This window comes from Squalius cephalus, assembly GCF_949319135.1.
Source record: "Squalius cephalus genome assembly, chromosome: 8".
Classification (NCBI taxonomy): domain Eukaryota; kingdom Metazoa; phylum Chordata; class Actinopteri; order Cypriniformes; family Leuciscidae; genus Squalius; species Squalius cephalus.
Genome location: NC_137129.1, coordinates 5,995,014 through 6,015,526, shown reverse-complemented (window position 1 = coordinate 6,015,526; position 20,513 = coordinate 5,995,014). Strand labels below are relative to the sequence as shown.

At 36.7% G+C, this 20,513-nt stretch overlaps 1 protein-coding gene across 2 annotated transcripts in view; it reads left to right on the top strand.

The window, feature by feature from the left end:
- The window catches only part of vps50 (VPS50 subunit of EARP/GARPII complex), a 125,857-nt gene that overhangs the window by 1,927 nt on the left and 103,417 nt on the right, over positions 1-20,513 (top strand). For both annotated transcript variants that reach the window (XM_079879312.1, XM_079879311.1), the window contains exons 3-5: positions 9,348-9,470; positions 11,057-11,128; positions 16,332-16,385. In XM_079879312.1, coding sequence (XP_079735438.1) covers positions 9,348-9,470; positions 11,057-11,128; positions 16,332-16,385 — 249 coding nt within the window. The remainder of the gene's footprint in view (positions 1-9,347; positions 9,471-11,056; positions 11,129-16,331; positions 16,386-20,513) is intronic.

Below are 20,513 nucleotides of genomic sequence, written 5' to 3'. Positions count from 1 at the left end.
AGTGGAAGATATGCACAGCATAACCTGAGTTTTATCCTCCTGGGTATTATTAATAGTGTGATAAATAAATGTACCTTTTAAAAATGACATTTCATCTAAAACCGACAACTAGACATGCCTTAGACATGAAGTGTTTACTAATAAAGTAGAGAGTAGAGCTGCACAATTCTGGATAAATTGAGAATCACGATTTATTTATTTAAAATAGAAATCACAGTTCTATGAATAGACAAATAAGCAAAATAACGTAATTTGCTTGAGGTTCTGACTTTGTTCATTTCTGCAGTCTTTTAAAAAAAATTAATTAATTTAAATTATTATTATTTTTTTAAATAAATGATTCAATGAATCACTCATAAAGACTTGTTTCATGACTGGATGAATCAGCATTTTTGAATGAAACTCTTAGTCTTGAATGATTCAATGACAAAAACGTATATTTAGCCATCACTTGTCGCCACCTACTGGTGTAACATTGCAATTGATACAATCTTTTTTTGAAGCATCAAGTTACTTTCAAAATGTGATTTGCTCTATTTTGATCGCTACTTTAGAAAGCAGTGTTTATATCCGAAAAATAATCATTCTTCCCTGTACTTCTGTGATGATTTGAATTATTGTAAGACAGAAATAATGATACTGTGTGGTTTAAAAACGGTCTGTTTGTAAAGCTGTTTCATACCTATATATGACAACTGCTCTCTCGGGGTCAGTGCCAACACAGATTTGAATGTTCGCTGTGATCGCAGACTTGTCAAAGGCTTGATAGACAGGTGAATCGTTGTCATTTAGGTATATGATGGGTGTTTGAATGGAGATTGCGATCTTTTCACATGTAGCCAGAGAGTATGAAAAGGTTAATCAGACTGAGCTTTAGTTCACTGAGTTGTATTTTGACCTTCATTCAGTGAGATAAATGTGAGTTGGTCGTGGTCCAGTGCACTAGTTCTAGCACTACCTCACAGGTCCATTAAATCAATTGGACCGCTCTGTGATCGGTTTCTAAGCTGTTTTTTAGCACTCTTCACCACAGCTGTGATATCTTTTGCTGATACTTTTTACTTTTATTAAAATCCCTAGTTATTGGCTACATAAATTTCCCAAATCAAACAGACTCACCCTCTCTCTTTTACCATCAGAGAGTTTTTGTTGTTATTCTGTATCAATTGTTTTATATCACACATACTTTTCAGAACCATCTGGCCTGGATCCCCGGTGGGCTTTGTTTCAACATTTTTTTCTGAAACAACTGAGGCAGTGAGAAAGTGTTTGATCGTTGAATCAAACGGTCTATCCATAGCATGTTGAGGAAAATGATGGATTAGGCCTCTCAAATAGCCACCAAGCACTTCTGAGCCAGTAATGAGCACCGTGTGTAGGAAAAATAGACTTTGCAAGTTGGTCTTTATCATCCCAAGATTATCAGTTTCTTGATCACTTTGCTTTTTAATAGTAAGGAAACAAGATATTTCCATCTTATTATTTTTATAGAGTTCAGGACACAACAAGAGAAGTTTTCTTCTTCTTAAAGTCCCCATGTATTCAATAAATGAATCCCTTAAAACTCATATTTGATCACCAAAATGACATTTAAAACATGTTCTTGTAATTTATTCCCCCTTCATTCCTTAAAATAGCTTGAATGCAACTCTACACCCCTGCTTCATTAAGAATATGCAGATCCATAAATATTCTAATTAGCCCCGCCTCCACTCATGCAGTACACAGGTTCACTCAGCCGACTTACTGAGGTGAATGCTGCACAATGGTGTCTCTCTTTACAGCGTCAGACACATAACGGTAATTAATATGCTTAGCCTTTTGCTTGACTGTTATCAAACAGCTAATAATGTGTTGCTAATGTTACACAAACCATGTTCCCGTTCGCCATCTCAGTCTGTCTTCTAACAATCAGAAACGCTTTGAACAACTCAGAACGTCAGTGGAGAACTGCATTCATCACAACATCGTAATATACGTCATACACCCGCTATATTGCTTAAACTACCCGATTTTTCATATCAACAGAAAAATATACTGGGATAACCTGGCATGTCTTGAGACTCCCCTGCTAGTTCACTGTTAATGATATGCTAAAGCCCTCCGGCACATTCATGTGATTGGTTACAAGGTAGTTTGTGACGTCAGAAACGTTTTTTGAGACCGTCTTTAGATCACTGTAGTTTTAGGGAGAAAGGGCTCTGCAATGGTGTTGACTTATGAATTTGCACATGGTTTGTCTTAAAGCACATTAAACACACCACAGACATATAAACAACAATGATTTTCATCACAGGGGGACTTTAAAGGGGTCATCGGATACAAAATTCACTTTTATATGGTGTTTACATATAAATATGTCTTTGCAGTGTGTGGACACAACCACCATATAATGAAAAAAATCCTTTCACTCCTTTATTTTTTTATCCTTTTTCCTGAGCAATAGGATGTCAAATTGCTCATGCTCCACCCACAACCACTGGTGGACTGTCCCGTATTAGCATATTTCCCCCTCAGCCATTTGAATTCTGTTCACCAAGGCAGGACTTTACATGTCTTGTGTCGACACGACCCATGGAAGACGGGGGTGGGGTGAGCAGTTGCTCATTATCATTTAAAGAGACATGCACCGATGCACGGGTCACTGTAAACAGAGCTGTTTTTGAGGAGGTAAAAAGGTGTTGTTTTACACAACCATTGAGGAATTTTATGTTACAAACTTTACATGAAGACCCTAAAGAATCATACCAACTTGTGGAAAATGGGTATCCGATTACCCCTTTAAAGGTAGGGTAGGTAGGAATTGTCTAAAAAACTTCTTTTCCAAATTTGTTTAAACTTTATTTATATATCAGTACATAATTAAAATGTAAGTACTCTGAAAAAGAAAGTATAAAAATCGAGTGTCTGTAGACCTCTCACGACTGTTTTAAAGACAGCTCATTATTTCCATTCACTCCACCCCCTCCCTTCTGGGCTCCTTCCAAAGCCACGCCCCCAAAACACATGAACGCGCGACTCCGACCGCTGAGCTGGAAGACGCATTATTTACCTGAGACGAGCGGAGAGGAAGGAGCGCAGTGCATGCAGTGACATCATGTCAGAATCACATGTAATAAAAAAATCTAACTTTATCATTATGAATATAAACAAATAAGATGTATTTTAGTACTCACTATCAAGCTAGCATATTGATATTGGTAAAGTTTAAAATATTATTTTTTTATTCGCTAACGAGCTAGTTATATCTATAAGGCAAAGCTAAAAACAGGTTGTATTGATACACGTTTTTCCATTACCATCAGTTACACTGTGATGAAGATGAATTTCGTGTAAGATTCATAACATAAATGGTGTTCTGCATGTAAGAGATTCCATGATGAAAGCATTGTTGACTCTGATGAGGACTACACTCCGGAGACAAGTACCGCATCGTCAGCTCGAGGACAGGTCCGGGGTCGAGGGCGAAGCAGAGGAGGTCGTGCAAGAGGCCGTGCAACCAGGGTCCGAGGATATTGACACGCGTTTTATTTCTTTGTTTATCCAAAGACTTTTTTTTCATTACCTTTTCTAGTACTGTTTTCCTTTTTTTGCCTTGTTTGCCTTCGCTAACTGCATATGCCGGTAATGTGAATTTTGATTACTCTTTCTCTGCCATTGTTTTGCTATTCTTAGGTTCCGTGCCTCTTGAATTCCTCAAATCAAACGGGTTCGCGCAAATGGGCAGATCCTGTGGCAAAAGGGTGGTTGCCATGGTTGCGAGAGAGTGACAGTCGCCTAAGCCAATCCTTTGTTTCGTCCCGAATGGAAATAATGAGCTGTGTTTAATGCAGATTAAACGGTCTAGAGTCACTCGATTTTTATACTCTTTTTTTCAGAGTACTTACATTTTAATTATGTATTGATATATATATAGAAAGTTTAAACAAATTTGGAAAAAAGTTTTTTATAAAATTCCTACCTACCCTACCTTTAAGTACTTCAGATTTTTATTTGCAAACTTTTTTTACTAGCCCATGACAAATATGGTTAAAATATGTTATTTATGTCATTAGTTAGTGGACCATATATCTGTTTGATTTGTTCTAGTCTGTAAAACCATAGACTGTAAAAAAAAGAAAAGGGAAAAAAAGATGGATGACGTGTCTTCACTTCCTTCCACTATAAAAAAAATGAAGCCAACATATTCCCAAAATAACCGTTGACATCTTGCGCCAGTGATGTAATTTTGAGCCAGAGTCTGCAAACCTATTGGAAAAAAATGAACATTCGAACGTATGTCAGCGTGATAAGAACTACCTAAAATGGCTGAACCCATCTTTGGACATTTTTAATTAATTAATTATTTATTTATTTTTATTTTTCTGGCCGATTCCACAGAGAGGGCTGGGTTTATGACCTATCCTGCAGCCAGCCACTACGGGGCGAACGAAACGCTTTGGCTTCACTTTTCAGAACGTGTGCTAACTAATGTTAACAAATGAGACTGTAAAGTGTAACCACCACTTTCATATAGTGATTTTAAACCATGTGTTATTTTGTGATTCCTAAAAATGGAATCTGGCTAACTGGCTATATTTGATTTTTTGCCTAAAGGCCAACTTGTATTCTCATTTAACTTTTGGTAAAATGTTCATTTTGGGTCTTGTGTTTTCATGTAAAAATATTAAATATGGTAGAATGTGCTTTGGGATGTTTTGCTAGGCCAGAACCATTGAAAGAACACATTTCTCTTGCACAATCTCTCGTGTCCTCTAGATGGCGCTATAATCACATAATTAACGCATCAGGCAGTCTTGAAAGCCTCTGGATGAATCACTGAAAATTAATGGACATTTATGCAGTTTATTCACCTCATTAGGCTAATGGCGTCATCACCGTCATCATATTATGAAGAATATATTGTAATATGTGAAATAATATTCATAAGATGATTCATTCTCAAGCGTGGGTGTGCTTTTACAGGTTAAAACCACATATAAATTCATAATCAGCAACTTTCTTTCCCATATCCTGAATTTATCATTATTTTTAATGGTCTGATATTCTAAAGATGTCACTAATAAAAGCTGGAGCAGTTTGTGTTCTGCATCTCACAGCGGCTGTCCGCCTCTTCCCTCTCATCTCGGTCCATGTGAACGAATGCTTATTGTTATTTTTAATACGCCGCTAATTCACACTCTCACCTGCGTTTGATCAGCATCATTCAATAACCCTTCAGTTCACTCATCCTAAGCTTTGATTGCTGCATAGCACGTCAATTCACACTTTTATGTGCAAATAGACTCGCGTTGGTATTCGTCTGCGCGCAGGGAATAAAAGGACGAGAGGTGTTCATTTTGGTAAACATTGTCAGTCTACATGGGATGGAAAGATAATTGAACAAAGGCTTGGCGACCATTTTAATTAGTGTGGCAGAGTTTTTGTTTTATTTTCCAAGTGACCGTTTGGGTGGAAACTGATTGATGTTTTCTCTCATCCGATCGGATCGTGGACTTCATTCCCACCTAATTTGTCGCCATTTGTCAACCTTTTTTCATTGTGCCTGTGTTCGGAAGTAAAGTGTTTTTTTACACTAATACTGGACTGGAGTTACTCTTGCACATCTTTGTTTTCAGTAAAGTAGTTTTCAGTGTAAATCACTTTGGGATTATTGTAAAGAACAAACATAATTCTAGGACCTATTTCTGTGAAACCATATTTTTAGAACCAAAGGTCTTTCACCTTTAGCCTTTCAGGATGTTATGCGGCTTTTAATAGTTTTTAGTAAATAAATGAATCAAATGTGTCCCAGAAACATGTGACATTTTCTAAGATTTAGCCCCTCACATGCACTGGGAATTTTCTCTCCCACAGATTGGATGTTTTGACAGGATACATATTCACATCCCCCCCCCACACACAATAAGAATATATAAATATATATGTATTTCCCTGGGGGGCTGTTATTTTCTACTAAAACACTTCAAAACCACTACAGCACTTTCTTAAACACCTGAAACAAATGGTTTGCTAAAGTAGCATTCTATACTTAACTGTACAGTAGCTTAAAGTGATAATAAAAATTCTGTCATGAATTACTCACCCTCATGTTGTTACAAACCCGTAATCTTTGAAACACAAATGATGAAATCTGAGAGCTCCCTCGATTGAACAGCTATGCAACTCCCACAATTTGACACTTCGAAAATTTCGTAAAGAGATTGTATAAAACTAATCCATATGAATTGAGTGGTTTAGTCCGAATTTTCTGAAGAGACACGATCACTTTATATGATGAACAGACTGAATTTAGGCTTTTATTCACAAATAAACATTTATCAGTGAACATAAAAGCTCAACCGAACCTGATTGATGCACGAGAATGAACCTCATTGGTTCTCACGCATCAAGCGAACATGCTTGAGCTTCCGTTTACCACAACTGATGTGTGCGTTGATGAATGTTTATGTCAATAAAAGGCTAAATTCAATCTGTTATTAGGATTAGTATTAAGATTAGTTTTACGATCTCTTTAGGAACTTTTTGAATCGTCAAAGTAATAGTTGCGTAGCTGCCAATGCAGGGACAGAAATCTCTCAGATTTCATCAAAAAGATCTTCATTTGTGTTCTGTAGATGAACGAAACTCTTACTGGTTTGGATCGACATGAGGGTGAGTAATTACTGACAGAGTTTTCACTTTTGGGTGAACTAACCCTTCAAAGATGTACTGAGTTTTTTTTAAACTAAAGCAGAAGTAGTTATCAAATACTTAAGAGCCAAAAAGGATTATTTTTACTCATTGTGTTACTCCAAAAATGTTATTGTTGGTACTACTACTACTAGTTGTACTACTTATATTTTAGTTTTTATTTTAATGTTGGTTTTTATTGATTGAGTAGCTTTTTGAATTTCAAGTCAACACATTTTTGATGTTATTATGTATTTAAATGTAATGGCTGTGGGGTAAAATTTTACCCACAGTAAAACGGAGGGTGCATTTTCTTTGGTCAGTGGAAGGTTATGTTAAAATGTACTATTCAGGGCAAGGTGAACCGTCTGGGTGGAGGACAAGTCCAAAATAATAGAAATGTTAAGCCAATTCACCTTTTAACACTCTTAAAAAGTGAATTAAGGTGATACAATGCAAGTGTTTAAAGCTATTGTGACATATACTTTTAAATTCGATCAATATCTTTAAATGGCCTATAAATAAAATTTGGCTCTTAAAAATTACTTTGAGGGACAGAAAAGTTCCCCTAATTAAATGATCCTCTGCTAAAAGTTAATTTTGTCATTATTTACGAATGCACTTGAAAATGTATAGATTACCTTAAAGCAACAACATGGAACTTTTCCTCTGCGGTCGCCCTACAGGTTGGAAGCGGAAATGTCCATTACCGCTGTCGTAAAATGATTTACGGTTACTGTCAACGCATTCTCATCCCCAAATCGTCACTTTCAAACATTCTTCAATATCCGACGCACAAAGCACCCTTAGCGTCAATATGAGACGCTTCGGTTATGGGTAGGTTTAGGTCTGTGGTAGGGTTATGCGTCTCATATGGACGCTAAAGGGTGCTTTGTGCGTCAGATATTGAAGAAATTTTGAAAGCGTCAGTATATGACGACTTGGGATGAGAACGGGCTGTTACTGTATATGAAGCATGCAGGTTTTTTTCATATGGGCAATGATAATATTATTAATCTTCCTCCTTTCATAATTTATACATGTTTAGTAGACTAAACATTTTAACTCAAACATTTGCGATTTGCATGTCGATTGCAATGCTCAAATCTGAACGAGAATGATAGCGATAGCATCCTAACCATCTAAAACTAGCATGTTAGTGTTTACTAGCTACCAGATTGATAATTCGCTCATCTACTAACGTTAGCTGATTCATGAAGATAAATGGAGGACCAGATAGTTTCCATAACGTAGCCAGGCAGACAACAGATTAGAAAAACTAAAGATAGTATGCAAGCAATTTACTTACTAGTTCAACAGCATGACGGCCAAGTCAGCATCGGTCTGACGATAAGCTCACGCCAGCGAGCAAACGCTCGACCAATATTGATCCTCGTCCTGCCTTTCAGTTTATCACTCTCCCTTTTCCTCTTCCGACTCTACTCCGACAAAACCTTGGACTTCTTACGTTTCGCTGCTGCTTCAGCCATGACGAAAACAGACGCACGAAAACAAACGCGCTGGTTGGCCACATTTGAGGAAGTGGTGGGCGAAGTGACGTATGCCGTAAAGCAGTCGAATTTTGTAGTTCTTTTTGAGCTCTGGTTACTACCCGCACCGCGAAGTTACATAGTGCCAGTAAAAGCTATACAGACCCCGTCAGGCTCTGGCAGACGTCTCATTCAACCTATTGTAAGTCGATGTACCATCACAAGGGTCTTGGAAATATATTATGAAGGTTGAAAAACTACATGTTGTTACTTTAATGATAACGGGACTTTTGCAACTTTTAGTCCAAGTCTTATTTTGATTTCAAGGTGTCTTTAAGGCTTAATGGTAACCAGTGAGCCCAAGGATTTTGTCTTTTGTTCTTGTCGTGCGTGTACCAGTGGAGTGACTCATACCACCCCACCCTCTGCGGATGCTGATGCCGTCTCTCAGTGAGTTCACACACACACACACACACACACACACACACACACACACACACACACACACACACACACACACACACACACACACACACACACACACACACACACACACACACACACACACACACGTGTGTCTTTGAGGAGATTAAATGCTTTCAGGCCAAATCATTCCTCAGCTTCTATCTCAATGACATCAAATTGCAGTCTTTATATGAAGATCCTTCATAAATTAGCAAGTGTCCAACTCTGGGTTCCTTCAGTTGTTTCAAACATGAATAAGGGGTTTATTGATGTGGATCGCTTAACGTGAATTTGGCTGACTGCTGTAATTAATGGGTTTTAAACGTTCTCTCAGCATCTGCGTGGCTCAGTAAGTTTATCTCAGTCCTGGTCGCAGAGCAGTTTTAACCACATTGCATCACGTCTTGTGAATCATGCGTAATGAGTCTCTCAGCATCTCTCTTCAAAGAAAAGAGGACGACTTTGTTTCTTCAAGCTGTTTTGAGTGAAATTGATGTTCCTGTGCTGATCCTCATTAAGGTTCATGAAGGGTGTTCCTCAGGGATCGGTGCTAAGACCACTTAATCTTTGCTCTCAGCTTGGCTAATCATCAGGCGTGAGAAATAATCAATGTTCAGACCCTGTTTTTAGGTGCGAGGCAAGCTTCCCCACGATGGTGTCCCAGAAGCAGTGGGATTTCTCTACCAATACTGATTCTCATTTTTCTTTCTCTCCCCACAGGAAGAGCTGAGGGAATTGAGGGAGCAGCCCACCGATCCACTGGCAGAACAGGAACTCATTGACAACATAGAGGAAGTGTACTTCTCCAGTGACTCCTTTGACATGGTGCAATTTGAGCTTGAGGTGTGTATGAGAGAAAGTCATATTGTTTCCATGTCTATATACCAGAATCTGTAAGATGTTTAGCATTTGAAAAAAAGAGATAGTATGAAATGAATGTAATAAATAACATAGAGACACTGTGTGTGTATAGATATATAGATAGAGATATAGATGGAGATAGATAGATAGATAGATAGATAGATAGATATAGATATATATAGTGGTAAGATTCTTAAAAATAAGTCTCTTATGTTCACCAAGGCTGCATTTATTTGATTAAAAAAAGTCACATTGTGATATATTATTACAATTTAAAATAACTGTTTTCTATTTAAATATATTTTAAATGTGATTTATCCTGTTAGCCAGCATCCTGTTTCAGTCCCTAATTTCTTTTATCTAAGTTCTCACTTCACATTTGAAACTGTATCAAATGCCCTTCTTGAAAAAAGAAACATTTCAGTAAGCATTCCTAGTTAAAAGTTTTCATAAAAATAACAGCTAGGTGGCAGGTGCATCTTAGGGCTAGCTAGCATGTTAGCTTAGCACACCATCAATACACGACAATTTATCAGTTAAACCAATTAAAACCATGTTTTTGCTCCAAACTTACTTTATAACGCAAAGTCGAGTGTTTTAAATAACCTTCTGTGATCTGATTTGGCTTTGGACAAAAAAAAAAATCAGACAGAAAATATATTATTTTATAGTATTCTGCACGAGGATAAAGTCTATATCGATTAGCATTACATTATAAATCTAATCTATTATTATGAAAATACCTGACATGGCTCGAAGAACACAGATAAATCATATATCGTTGCAATCATGTTTATTGTCTCCAAAAACACCTTTATTTGATGTTACAGCGATCTCTGAAAGCTTTGTTTAGATCTTCTTCATGTGTTCCATATATGGACTAAATGTGCATAGGGCGCCCTCAGGCTGCCAGTATGGATTGAAAACACAGTACATCTGAGTATCCAGCGCTCATTACTATGATGATAATAATGAATGACACTGAAAACTGAATTAATGATGCTGAAAATTCAGTTTTGATCACAGGAATAAATTACATTTTATAATATATTCAAATAGAAAACAGTTCATTTGAATTGTAATAATACTTAACAACATTACTGTTTTTTTGAGTTTTTAATCAAATAAATGCAGCCTTGGTGAGCATAAGGGACTTATTTTAAAAAGTTAAAGTTAAAACTTTCATAATTAGTTGTGTCCTAATTTCTATACATGCAAGATTCTATACATTTCAAAAGCTGCACTAATGAGAATTATAGTGGAAAGTAACTACTTTCAATTGAGTCCAAACTTTTGGGTTTTTGTTCTTTCTCTGTTTGGGGATGGGGCATTAGGTGCTGTTTGTTTATTCCTCTATAACAAAGTTGGGCTGCATCAGCTTTTTAATCAAAGTAAATGTTTGTTAGAGCTGTTCTGCTGCTGTTGTTTATTGGAGATGATTTGCCCGCGTCTGCGTGAGCGATATCTGCCACCGTGTTCAAACTCAAGAATTTACATATAGTACCATCAGAATAAAAGACATTGTCAAATCTCAGATCTTTCTCTGTTTGTGTATGCTTGCCCAACAGAAACTCCCTCCGGATCTGAATCTTCTGGAGCTTGAGGAGTACAGAGACAAGCTGAAGAGACAACAAGCAGCTGTAAGCATCACATTCAGATAAATCTTAAAGAAACTGTCCGCTCGCTCAGAGGCTGCTTGCAGCGCCCATGTGTGACATATACTGTATGATATCAGTGCTACTTTTGCATCATAACTGATACCGTTTTATCTATGGGTCATAGATCAATAAAATGTTTGACTTTGAGCTCAACTTGACATTGTTGGACAATCTTTATCTTATTGTACTACCTTTATTTTTATACCTTATTCTATTACTTTATTTTATTTTAATTTATCTGATAAATTCTTTTGAAATATTTTTATTATCTCAAACTGATCAGACTTAAATCAATACATTAAATAAATTTTTAATCAAACTTTTTAAATATTACAGATTTTTAAAGAATTTTTTTAAAGATATTTACTAACTTTTTCACTGTGTTGGGGAAATCCCCTGCATGTCTGAACAGACTCTTTTTTTCTCTGAGCTTTGACTTTGGAAATACTTTTTCAAACACTTTTTGTATATTTTTATATTTTGTATATTTTTAATTACTTTTATTTATTTATTTATTTTTTGGATATGTTAGACCTTGCACTCATACATACTTTTTGGAAAATAAATAAATTACTGTTAATGTCTTAGAAATTATATGCTAGATGAAAGGGGTAAGGGGATTTTCAGGCACTTTACAAATTTAAGTAATAATTATAACATCAACAACAATAAAAAAAAAAAAAAGTATTTATAAATATAATTATAATAATAGAAATTCGCAATAATATTGAGTCAAACCATTTAATTTCATTTTTTAACGTTAGGTTATATGATTATGACTTTTGTTGGATTTCTTGTATATTTAATGTTTTCCATGACCGAAGGAATTATTAATCCCATATTGCTTATACTGGAGTAATGGCAGCTGAAAATTCAACTTTTAAAATGAATATAGAATTTGTAATATGTTAAAATCTATAAAAATAGAAAAGTTATTTTAAATTGTAATAATAATTCACAACATTACTCTTTTTACTGTATTTTTGATCAACAAATAAATGCAGTTTTGGTAAAAACCCCAAACCTTTGAAGTTTTTTTTTTTTTTTTTTTTTTTTCAGATTTAGATATTTAATGAAAATATTTTTGGGAAAAAATTTCAATTTTAAGAATTGTTTAGTGAATTATTATTATTATTATTCCCCTATTTTGACTCATTTCAGACCTCATATATCATCATCCTGCTGCAAACGTGAAACGTCAGTTTTATGAGTGTGTTTATTAGTCTGCATGGTGTAGTGTGCTCTTGAACGAGTGAGTACATTCTGTCTTGATCCGGGGTGATTCTCAGTTCACTGCAGCCTTGGAAACAAATTTCTAAAGAGGAATGTCACCCTCTGTCTTTGTTATTTCTTGCTTAAGATGCTTGCTTACTCACAGCTGTCTTATCGGCCCAGTGTAGGGTGAAAGATTCGGCCCCCGGGATCCTTAGGGGTACCCGATGACTCAGTCTGACGCGATCTGTTGTGGTCTGCCACGAGTAGGTCCCCACAGGGGCCCTGTCCCCGAACGCTGATCCCGGGTCATGACAGACAGCTGCAAGCATCAGAGGACGAGCTCTGCATGAGGCCAGCTTCCCACTGAATGCCATTACTCTGCACGCTCACATGCCGTGGTATTTTAGTCATGATTTACACAAGCTCCTCCAGTGTCATTTACAATAGAGTATGTGGCCTTAACACATCATTACTGTCAATTTCTCCCTCAGCTTAAGTCAAATGATTTTGGAGATGGTTTTCTCTAGAGGGCCCACATGCGCAGTCTCTGAACGTGTCGTTTGCAGATGTGGGTTATTGTGGATTTGATGGGTCACTGGGAGAGAAAAGCATCTGGTCTGTTGGAGGTGGCTCTATTCTTCTGCTAACATGCAGCTCTGACACTTCTTTGGCAGGAACTCATCTCTGAGCTAATTGGTTGTCTGCACTGCACGTGTGTTTCAGAATAAGCCTGTCTTTTCCCTTTTCCTTTTTGGTGTCTTTTTGGGGGGCAGGAATAATTTTTCAGTGCTGATAACCTTCTCAGCAGGGTGATTTTAGTAGGACACACCTACTCATTCTTTATTAATACAAGTTTTACAATCATTTTAAGTCATTAAAATTATGAAATTGCACAAATGGAGGCAACAAAAGAGAAGGTTAAATCAAAACGTTCTTCTTAAAGGATATGTTTCCAGAGAACTGTACTATCCTGTCCAAGTCATTCATAAAAAAATTGCCCCCCCATTAAAAAAAAAAAATCATCTACAATTTTTTTACGGTAATGATATTTTTTTTTACAAAATTCTGGCTTTGACAAAATTCTTGCAATTCTTACTTTTTTCCTCAGAATTGTGATAACTCGCAATAAAAAAAAAAAAAAATACAGTCATAATTGTGTTTAAATCGCTATTCTGAGGAAAAAGTCAGAATTGCAAGAATTTTGTTATTATATCTAGAAATTCTGACTTTTTTTCTCAGCATTGCGAGTTATAAAGTCAGAATTGTGAGATATAAACAGCTATTTTTCTTTTTACTGTATTTTTGATCAAATAAATGCAGCCTTGGTGACTTTTTCAAAAACATTACCAGACACCAAACTTTTTGAAATGTAATTTTTTTTTAATGAAAATATTTTGCAGAAAAAAAATGCAATTTATTGTGATTGTTTCCAAAGTGTCACCCAGAAATGACAATATTGGCTGTGGCAAGGATGAAGTTGTGTGAGGAAAGTTTTGAAAGCGACAGTTTTTACACTCTTCTTGAATTCAATCTATTTAATCTTGTAGTCAATGTCTGTTACAGTACATCTGGCAATGAATGTCAATCGATTCACTTGTAATATGAATAAAGCTGTACTGACCAGGCTCAACAGATATGTTGTTTACGGCTGGCCTTTGTTCACTCTTCTGTCTAATGAAGTTTTTCTTTCCAGTCCTAATTTAATGTCATGCTGTTTTATCTGATTAGATGACTGGAGGAAGCCTTTGCTTGTAGTCATTAGATAAAATGAACAATATTAATAATGAAGTTTATTAATCAAGTAAAATTCGTTTGTGAGAAAGATTTGTCATAATTGGAAAATAAGGTGGAATTGTAAGTTGGTCTCTGGATTTGTAGAACCAGCGGTAGTGAAACTGCAGGTTGTTTACTGCTCTGGTGCAAGCACTGGTTAATAGATTCTAATTAGAGTTATTACCCATGCAGGAATCACTCAGTTGGCTGCCGGAAGGCATACAGAGAGAGTCTTGTGCCTCGCTGACAGACAGCTCTGCCGGTTCTCATCGTGTTCAGCCTGTCGAAGTCAGACGGAGTGTGTTGGCCACCTGTTTTCAGAGTCTCCGTCTTTTAGTTTTTGGAAAAAGCACACCGGATGGCTCCTCACAGCTTGTTTTCTCATTCTGGCTTCGATCCGTCCTGTGAGGTCTTTTACAGAAATGAATGACCAATAGGTGGAGCAATGAGCTTTGTGAAAATCATGTTCCCTCCTCCTGAGTCGAGGTCTCTTTTGGCCATACTTGCACAATGTGAAAAATGCCTTCACTCATTCCATAATTAAATTGCAGGTTCACTTGGTGTTAATAACACTGTTCTAATTCCTAGTTCTTGTGATTTTAATAATCAATTAGAAAAATTTGGCTTAAAGGGATCACCCAAAAATAACAGTTCTGTCATCAATTACTCAATCATATTGTCTTAAAGAGTCCTTTTATGCTTTTTTACATTTTCAACTTTCTTTATTGTGTAATGGTGCTTTTTGAGCATGAAAAAGGTCTACAAAGTCGCTCCAAAGTGAGTTATTCTCTTTATCAGTGTCACCGTTTCTGAACTCCCTGCAAACGCCTCCTTCTGGGAACGAACACGTCACAATATTCCTCATTTAAATAATTCCTGCCCAAGGCATACGCAAAGAAGGGTCCGTCGCCTGCTTGAGTTGCGTTTGTAGTGTGTTGAAATTTGCGGTTACGGTAAAGGAACATTTCCAAAACATGCTTGAAATGGTTGACCAATCACAACACACTGGTCCAGCCGACCAATCAGAGCACATTGTGCTTTTCAGAAGGAGGGGCTTCATAGAGACAGGAACTAAACAAAGCGTTACTGACAGACTGGGAAGAGAGGAGCTGCAACAATGTGAAAATATGTGAAAAATAATGTGTTCAAGCATGAAAATCTATTCTGGTAGACCCCAAAAACAAAATCAAGACTTTGAAAAGGGCATAATAGGTCCTTTTTAAACCTGTATGAGTGTTATTTTAGTATAATTGAGTAATTTAGTTATGTATTTATTTATTATTAAATATGTCTATATAGCTTTTATGAATTTTTATTTCACTTTTTATTTGAGTTATTCTAGCACATCAAGTTGGAAAAATGTTTCTTTGGCAACTAGCTGAAATGAAATTAAGTTTAAGTAACAAAAAAACTCTTTTATTTTAGTTCGCTACAATCACCCGGACCTGTATGACTTTATTTTTTCTAATGCGGAAACACAAAACAAGGTATTTAAAAAACAAAAAAACTTCCATACAATGAAATTTATTGTATGGATATGTTTTCTTTCATGAAAATTATGCAGGTTTACAACGACATGAGGGTAAATAATGATAGAAATCTCATTTTTGGGAGAACTGTCTCTTTAAGAGCCTAGAGTTAATGCATATGTAAAAGCAAGTTGAGTTGCTCTTGAAAATGTCTCTTTCAGTTGTGTTTATCACACACACACACACATCCCAGCGCTCTCCTGCCAGTCGGTCTCAGCTTTTCACACAGTGTGATCTGCTAACATACGCCACTGCTCAGCTGAGTCTGCCATCTGTTCCGCTCTCACCGACACAGCAACACCCTCTCGTTCCTGACAGCCCCACCATGTGACGCACATATCGATCGGAGCGTGCCACAGGATGCCTTATATTTACGGCCTGACCTTCCACAGAGCCATTATTACCCACTGACTGTTTGTGCCAAGAAAACTTTATTTATTATATTGTTACAGGCTAATTGTGGAAGATGTGGAAGACATGAAAAGAATTCAATTCAATTAAAAGTCTCATGTTTTATGTTGTTTTTCCTTTTCCTCCTTTTAAAGCCTCAGCTAATGCCTCAAATGATTAAAAAAGAGGCATTAAATGCTTAAACAGATTATGTAGTCTTGTGAAGCTTGGACATGTCGAACAGATGTTAACCTTTAGTTTGTGTTCTCATCTTACAGGTTTCTAAAAGAGTGGCAGACCTCATTTTGGAGAAACAGCCTTCCTATGTTAAGGTAAGCAGTCTGTCGCATCTGGGGAAATTGGGTCTGCAGGATGGGTTCAATTAACATGTGACTGCTGGCTTGTTCCTTTTTCGTCAAGGTTAGGGGAACAATTTGAGAGTCACAGAATGTATCATATAAGTGAATATAGCCAGTCTGTAAATTTTAAAATGCTTGTTAACATGATTTTAGTGCAATTATTTAGTGGGGGGAAACACATCTTATATGTGTAAAGTCTTTGTTGCCATGGCCATACACAAGTTAAAAAAATGATAAACTTCATATTAATGCTTTTAAATCATCCAAAAAATTCTCACATTCACTCCCACTGTAATTGCCTCACCGTAACCTTGACTTTTGTTTCATGATGACTGTAAATGCATCCTAGTTACCTTGCTGGTTAAACCGTTAAACTCTCTAAATATATATTTGTTCAAATTATAATTTTGCAGTTTGCTTTGCAGATGATGCTGAAGATAGTGATTTTTATCACTATAACAATTTGGGATCAAAGTGGAAGTAGAAGGAATAGTTAAGGCTCCGTGTCCTCTTGCCTGTGGTCATATTTTTCTTACATCCTTAATCACTATGAACCCCTTTGAAAATGGATCACTTTGGATCACTTTGAAATTTCTCTTGAAGATATTCTCATCCGGAAATGCTCTGCTTTGATCCTGTGCCAGGCTTTTCACCTCACAGTCGTTGTGTGGAAGTGTATGGTGTGTTTGGATTCTTTCTTGACGAAGCTTGAATGACTGAACGATGTATCGTGTTCATTGATGAGGCAATAGTCAATTTTGTTTCTTGATTTAATAGTTTAATTATAACATCAGAGCATCAAATTGAGTCCCATTCCCATGTCTTTTGTTGTACAAAAATTGTATTGGACTAACTCCTTAAGAATATGTGATCCTTTTAATATTTTAAATCATACAAATTTACCAAGAAGGACTTTTCACTTTCTGTAAGATGGCGAAGAAAAGACTATATTGGTGATTAAAATCACAACTGTTTTTGATGCATCAAATTCTACAGCTCATCTCAGCATCAATCTGTTTCATATCTCAACTGTCCTTAAACTACAGGTACATTTTGTATTCTGTCCACTTGCAGTTCAACTGTATATGTCATACTGGACAATAGCTCAAGTTGTACTGATGTACTGTGAGTTGGCTAGTTTGTCCAAACCATGAGAGATATGCAGTTATACTTTAGACACTTCCATTTGGTGATACTAGTGGCTCAGAAATTGCATGCTTCACTTTGTGTCGCCCATTACATGTCTTCATCCAAAATGGAATGAAGGTATTCATCTTCTGACCTCAGAAACATTTAAAGATTTCTGCTAGAGTCATGTCACACCAAATTGCCTTTGAGTCATTGTAAGCCAACACAAAAAGCATTAGATAGTCTTGGTGGACAAATAACATATTTTTAATGCCTTCTCAGATGCTTTTATACAACATTGAGAATGCATGTTGAATAAAAAACATTCACATCACTGGAATAAATCCTTTTATCTATTTATAGCCAAAGTTGATGTTTTGAAGTATAGACTAGTTTTGTAACCTTAACAAAAGAACGCTTCAGGAAAGACTAGGAGTCAACGGGTCACCTAAGCCTTGATGTCTTTAACAGCAGACATTAGGAGTGTTCACCAGATGGATGTTGAGGGAAGTATGGTTATTTGTTCCTCCATTTGAAGAGCTTTTAAGTCTGCTGGTGCTTTGCCACAAGCCATTTTACACCTCAGCAGCCTGCATTTGTCCCAGGCCTTTCAGAGATAAGATGGGATTTCAGCCATGCTTTTGAACTGTATTATAGGCAGCCCATGCTTTTAGATTTCTTGTGATACATTTTGTTGTGCTTATCACACATAGTCAAAGAGTGGCGCATTATATCACTTGGGCTGTTTTCTAAAACCTTGATGTGTATGTCAACTTCTAAGACGGCATCCTGACTGAAATGAAACCTCTAGGCCGTAACCGATTTCAATAAAGTTTGATGTTACCGTGTTTGTAAGCTACCAGTACTTAGGCCAAATTTATACTGAAAAGGTGGCACAGAAGCGCTTCTGAAGTGGCATTTAGGTGTCTTTACACAGACTGTTTAATGCTGCTCAAAGGTGGCATAAATGCATTCAGACAAAAATTACAAGTGTATACTTTAATACCAGGAGCTGGAGTGGGTCAGAGCAGGCATAATTTAGTCTGGCGTTTATGTAGCATTGCATCTGTCCACTAATTTTTGAGCAGGCACAGAGCAGCGTAAAGATGCCTTTATTTTGGTTGATGCACACCAGACCACAATTATGACACATTTAAACTGTAAATGTGGCACAGAAGTGCTTCTGAAGTGGTTTTTACACAGACTGTTCAATGCTGCTCAGAGGTGACAAATGCATTTACACAGCAATTTTAATAATAAACGTTTTTACTAGGGGCTACGGTTGGTCAGGGCAGGCATAATTTAGTCCTGCTTTTATACAGCATTATTACACGGCTCTGTGGAATATTTGATTCTGATTGGTCAATCGCGCCATCCAGTGATATGTTATTCCAGATAACAACCGCTGAAAACAGATAACGCAGGCTCATCCGGGTTACTGAAGTCAGCAGCGCTATACGCTGCTAGGAACGTTTTTTATTTGTGGAAGTTTTGCTTTTGGTGAGCTAATAAAATATTAAAACTCAGTCGAATCAATATTTTGTGTACAGTTATTTAATTATGCCATACATATCGTGGACTCGCTCTCTCTTGTTTCATACAAACGCAGACTATTGTTTTGTACACTGTTGGATTATAGGATAACAAACAGGTACGATTTTAAAACAGTTTAATCTGAAATCAATATCTCTTATCCCCATAATTATTTATGTGGTGAAATTCTGTGTAATATGTGGTATGACTGTATACCGTATCTAGTCTAGATCTGTTGGCCAGATCCGTATCTCCGTCTAGTTTGAACTCGACGCTTCTCCGTGGAAGCTTTGCGTTTAAAGACCTAATAAAATATTTCAACTCAGATCAATATTTCGTGTCTAATTATTTACTTAAGTGGCAAGTAGCCATGTAGTAAGCGGGATAATGTACATCAGCCTGAAGGGGGTTTATATCCCTTACTTATGTCTTTACTCAGAATTTTAAGCAGGCACAGAGCAGCCTTAAATCAACTGTGTAAAGATGCCATTCGATGCGTTTCTTAGGGGGTGTTTACAAGGGATGCGTTTTTGTGTTCAAAAACTTTTACGTGGATAGTAATGAGGATGTGAAGGCTAATTCACACCAAGAACGGAAACTATAAAGATAACTACCACGATAAGTATATTGGCGTAGATGGACGATAATGCTCTGTTTATTATAAGTACGTTCTGCAGTGACATTGTCTGTCGCTTTAAATGTTTGAGCTCCTTAAAGTCAGATGGATTCTGATTGGCTTTTATCATTCATCAGCTTCTGTAAGTGAAAGCACTGTCCTTCAGAAGATACATTAAACTGAGGTCCTGAATCTCTGTGGTCATTAAAAACCCCATGGCACTTCTCGTAAAAGAGTAGGGGTGTAACCCTGGTGTCCTGTCCAAATTCACACTGGCCTTTATCAAACATGGCCTCCTAATAATCCCCATCCACTGAATCGGCTCTATCTTTCTCTCTCCTCTCCACCTATAGCTGGTGTGTGGTGAGCTCACTGGTGGTTTGAAGGGAGACCCGTGATATGATTGTAAAGTACTTTGGGTGTACAGCAGGACATAGTAAAGCACTATATAAATGCACCCATTTTATGACCCAACAGTGTCTTATCATTATAGTAGTGGTGTTTTTTTTTTTATCTATTAGAATGATTGTTAAAACTTTATAGTTTTAAACTAAAACTAAATTCATTTAGAAAGATGTTTCGTCAGCTGAACAATTGACGTTGTTAACAGTAGCCTACTATCCCTCACAGACTCGTTTTTATTCCTGTTACAAATAAAATATGGCGCTACCCTGAAATTTAGCAAAAGTTTCTTAGGCAAAAGACCTGTTGTCTATTGTAAATAGTGTAGTGATGTATGGAACAGAACTCACACTGAAGTCTTTCAAACTGAACAGCATTCAGCGTACCTTACTCCCTAACCAATGAAATTGGCTGCTTGACAG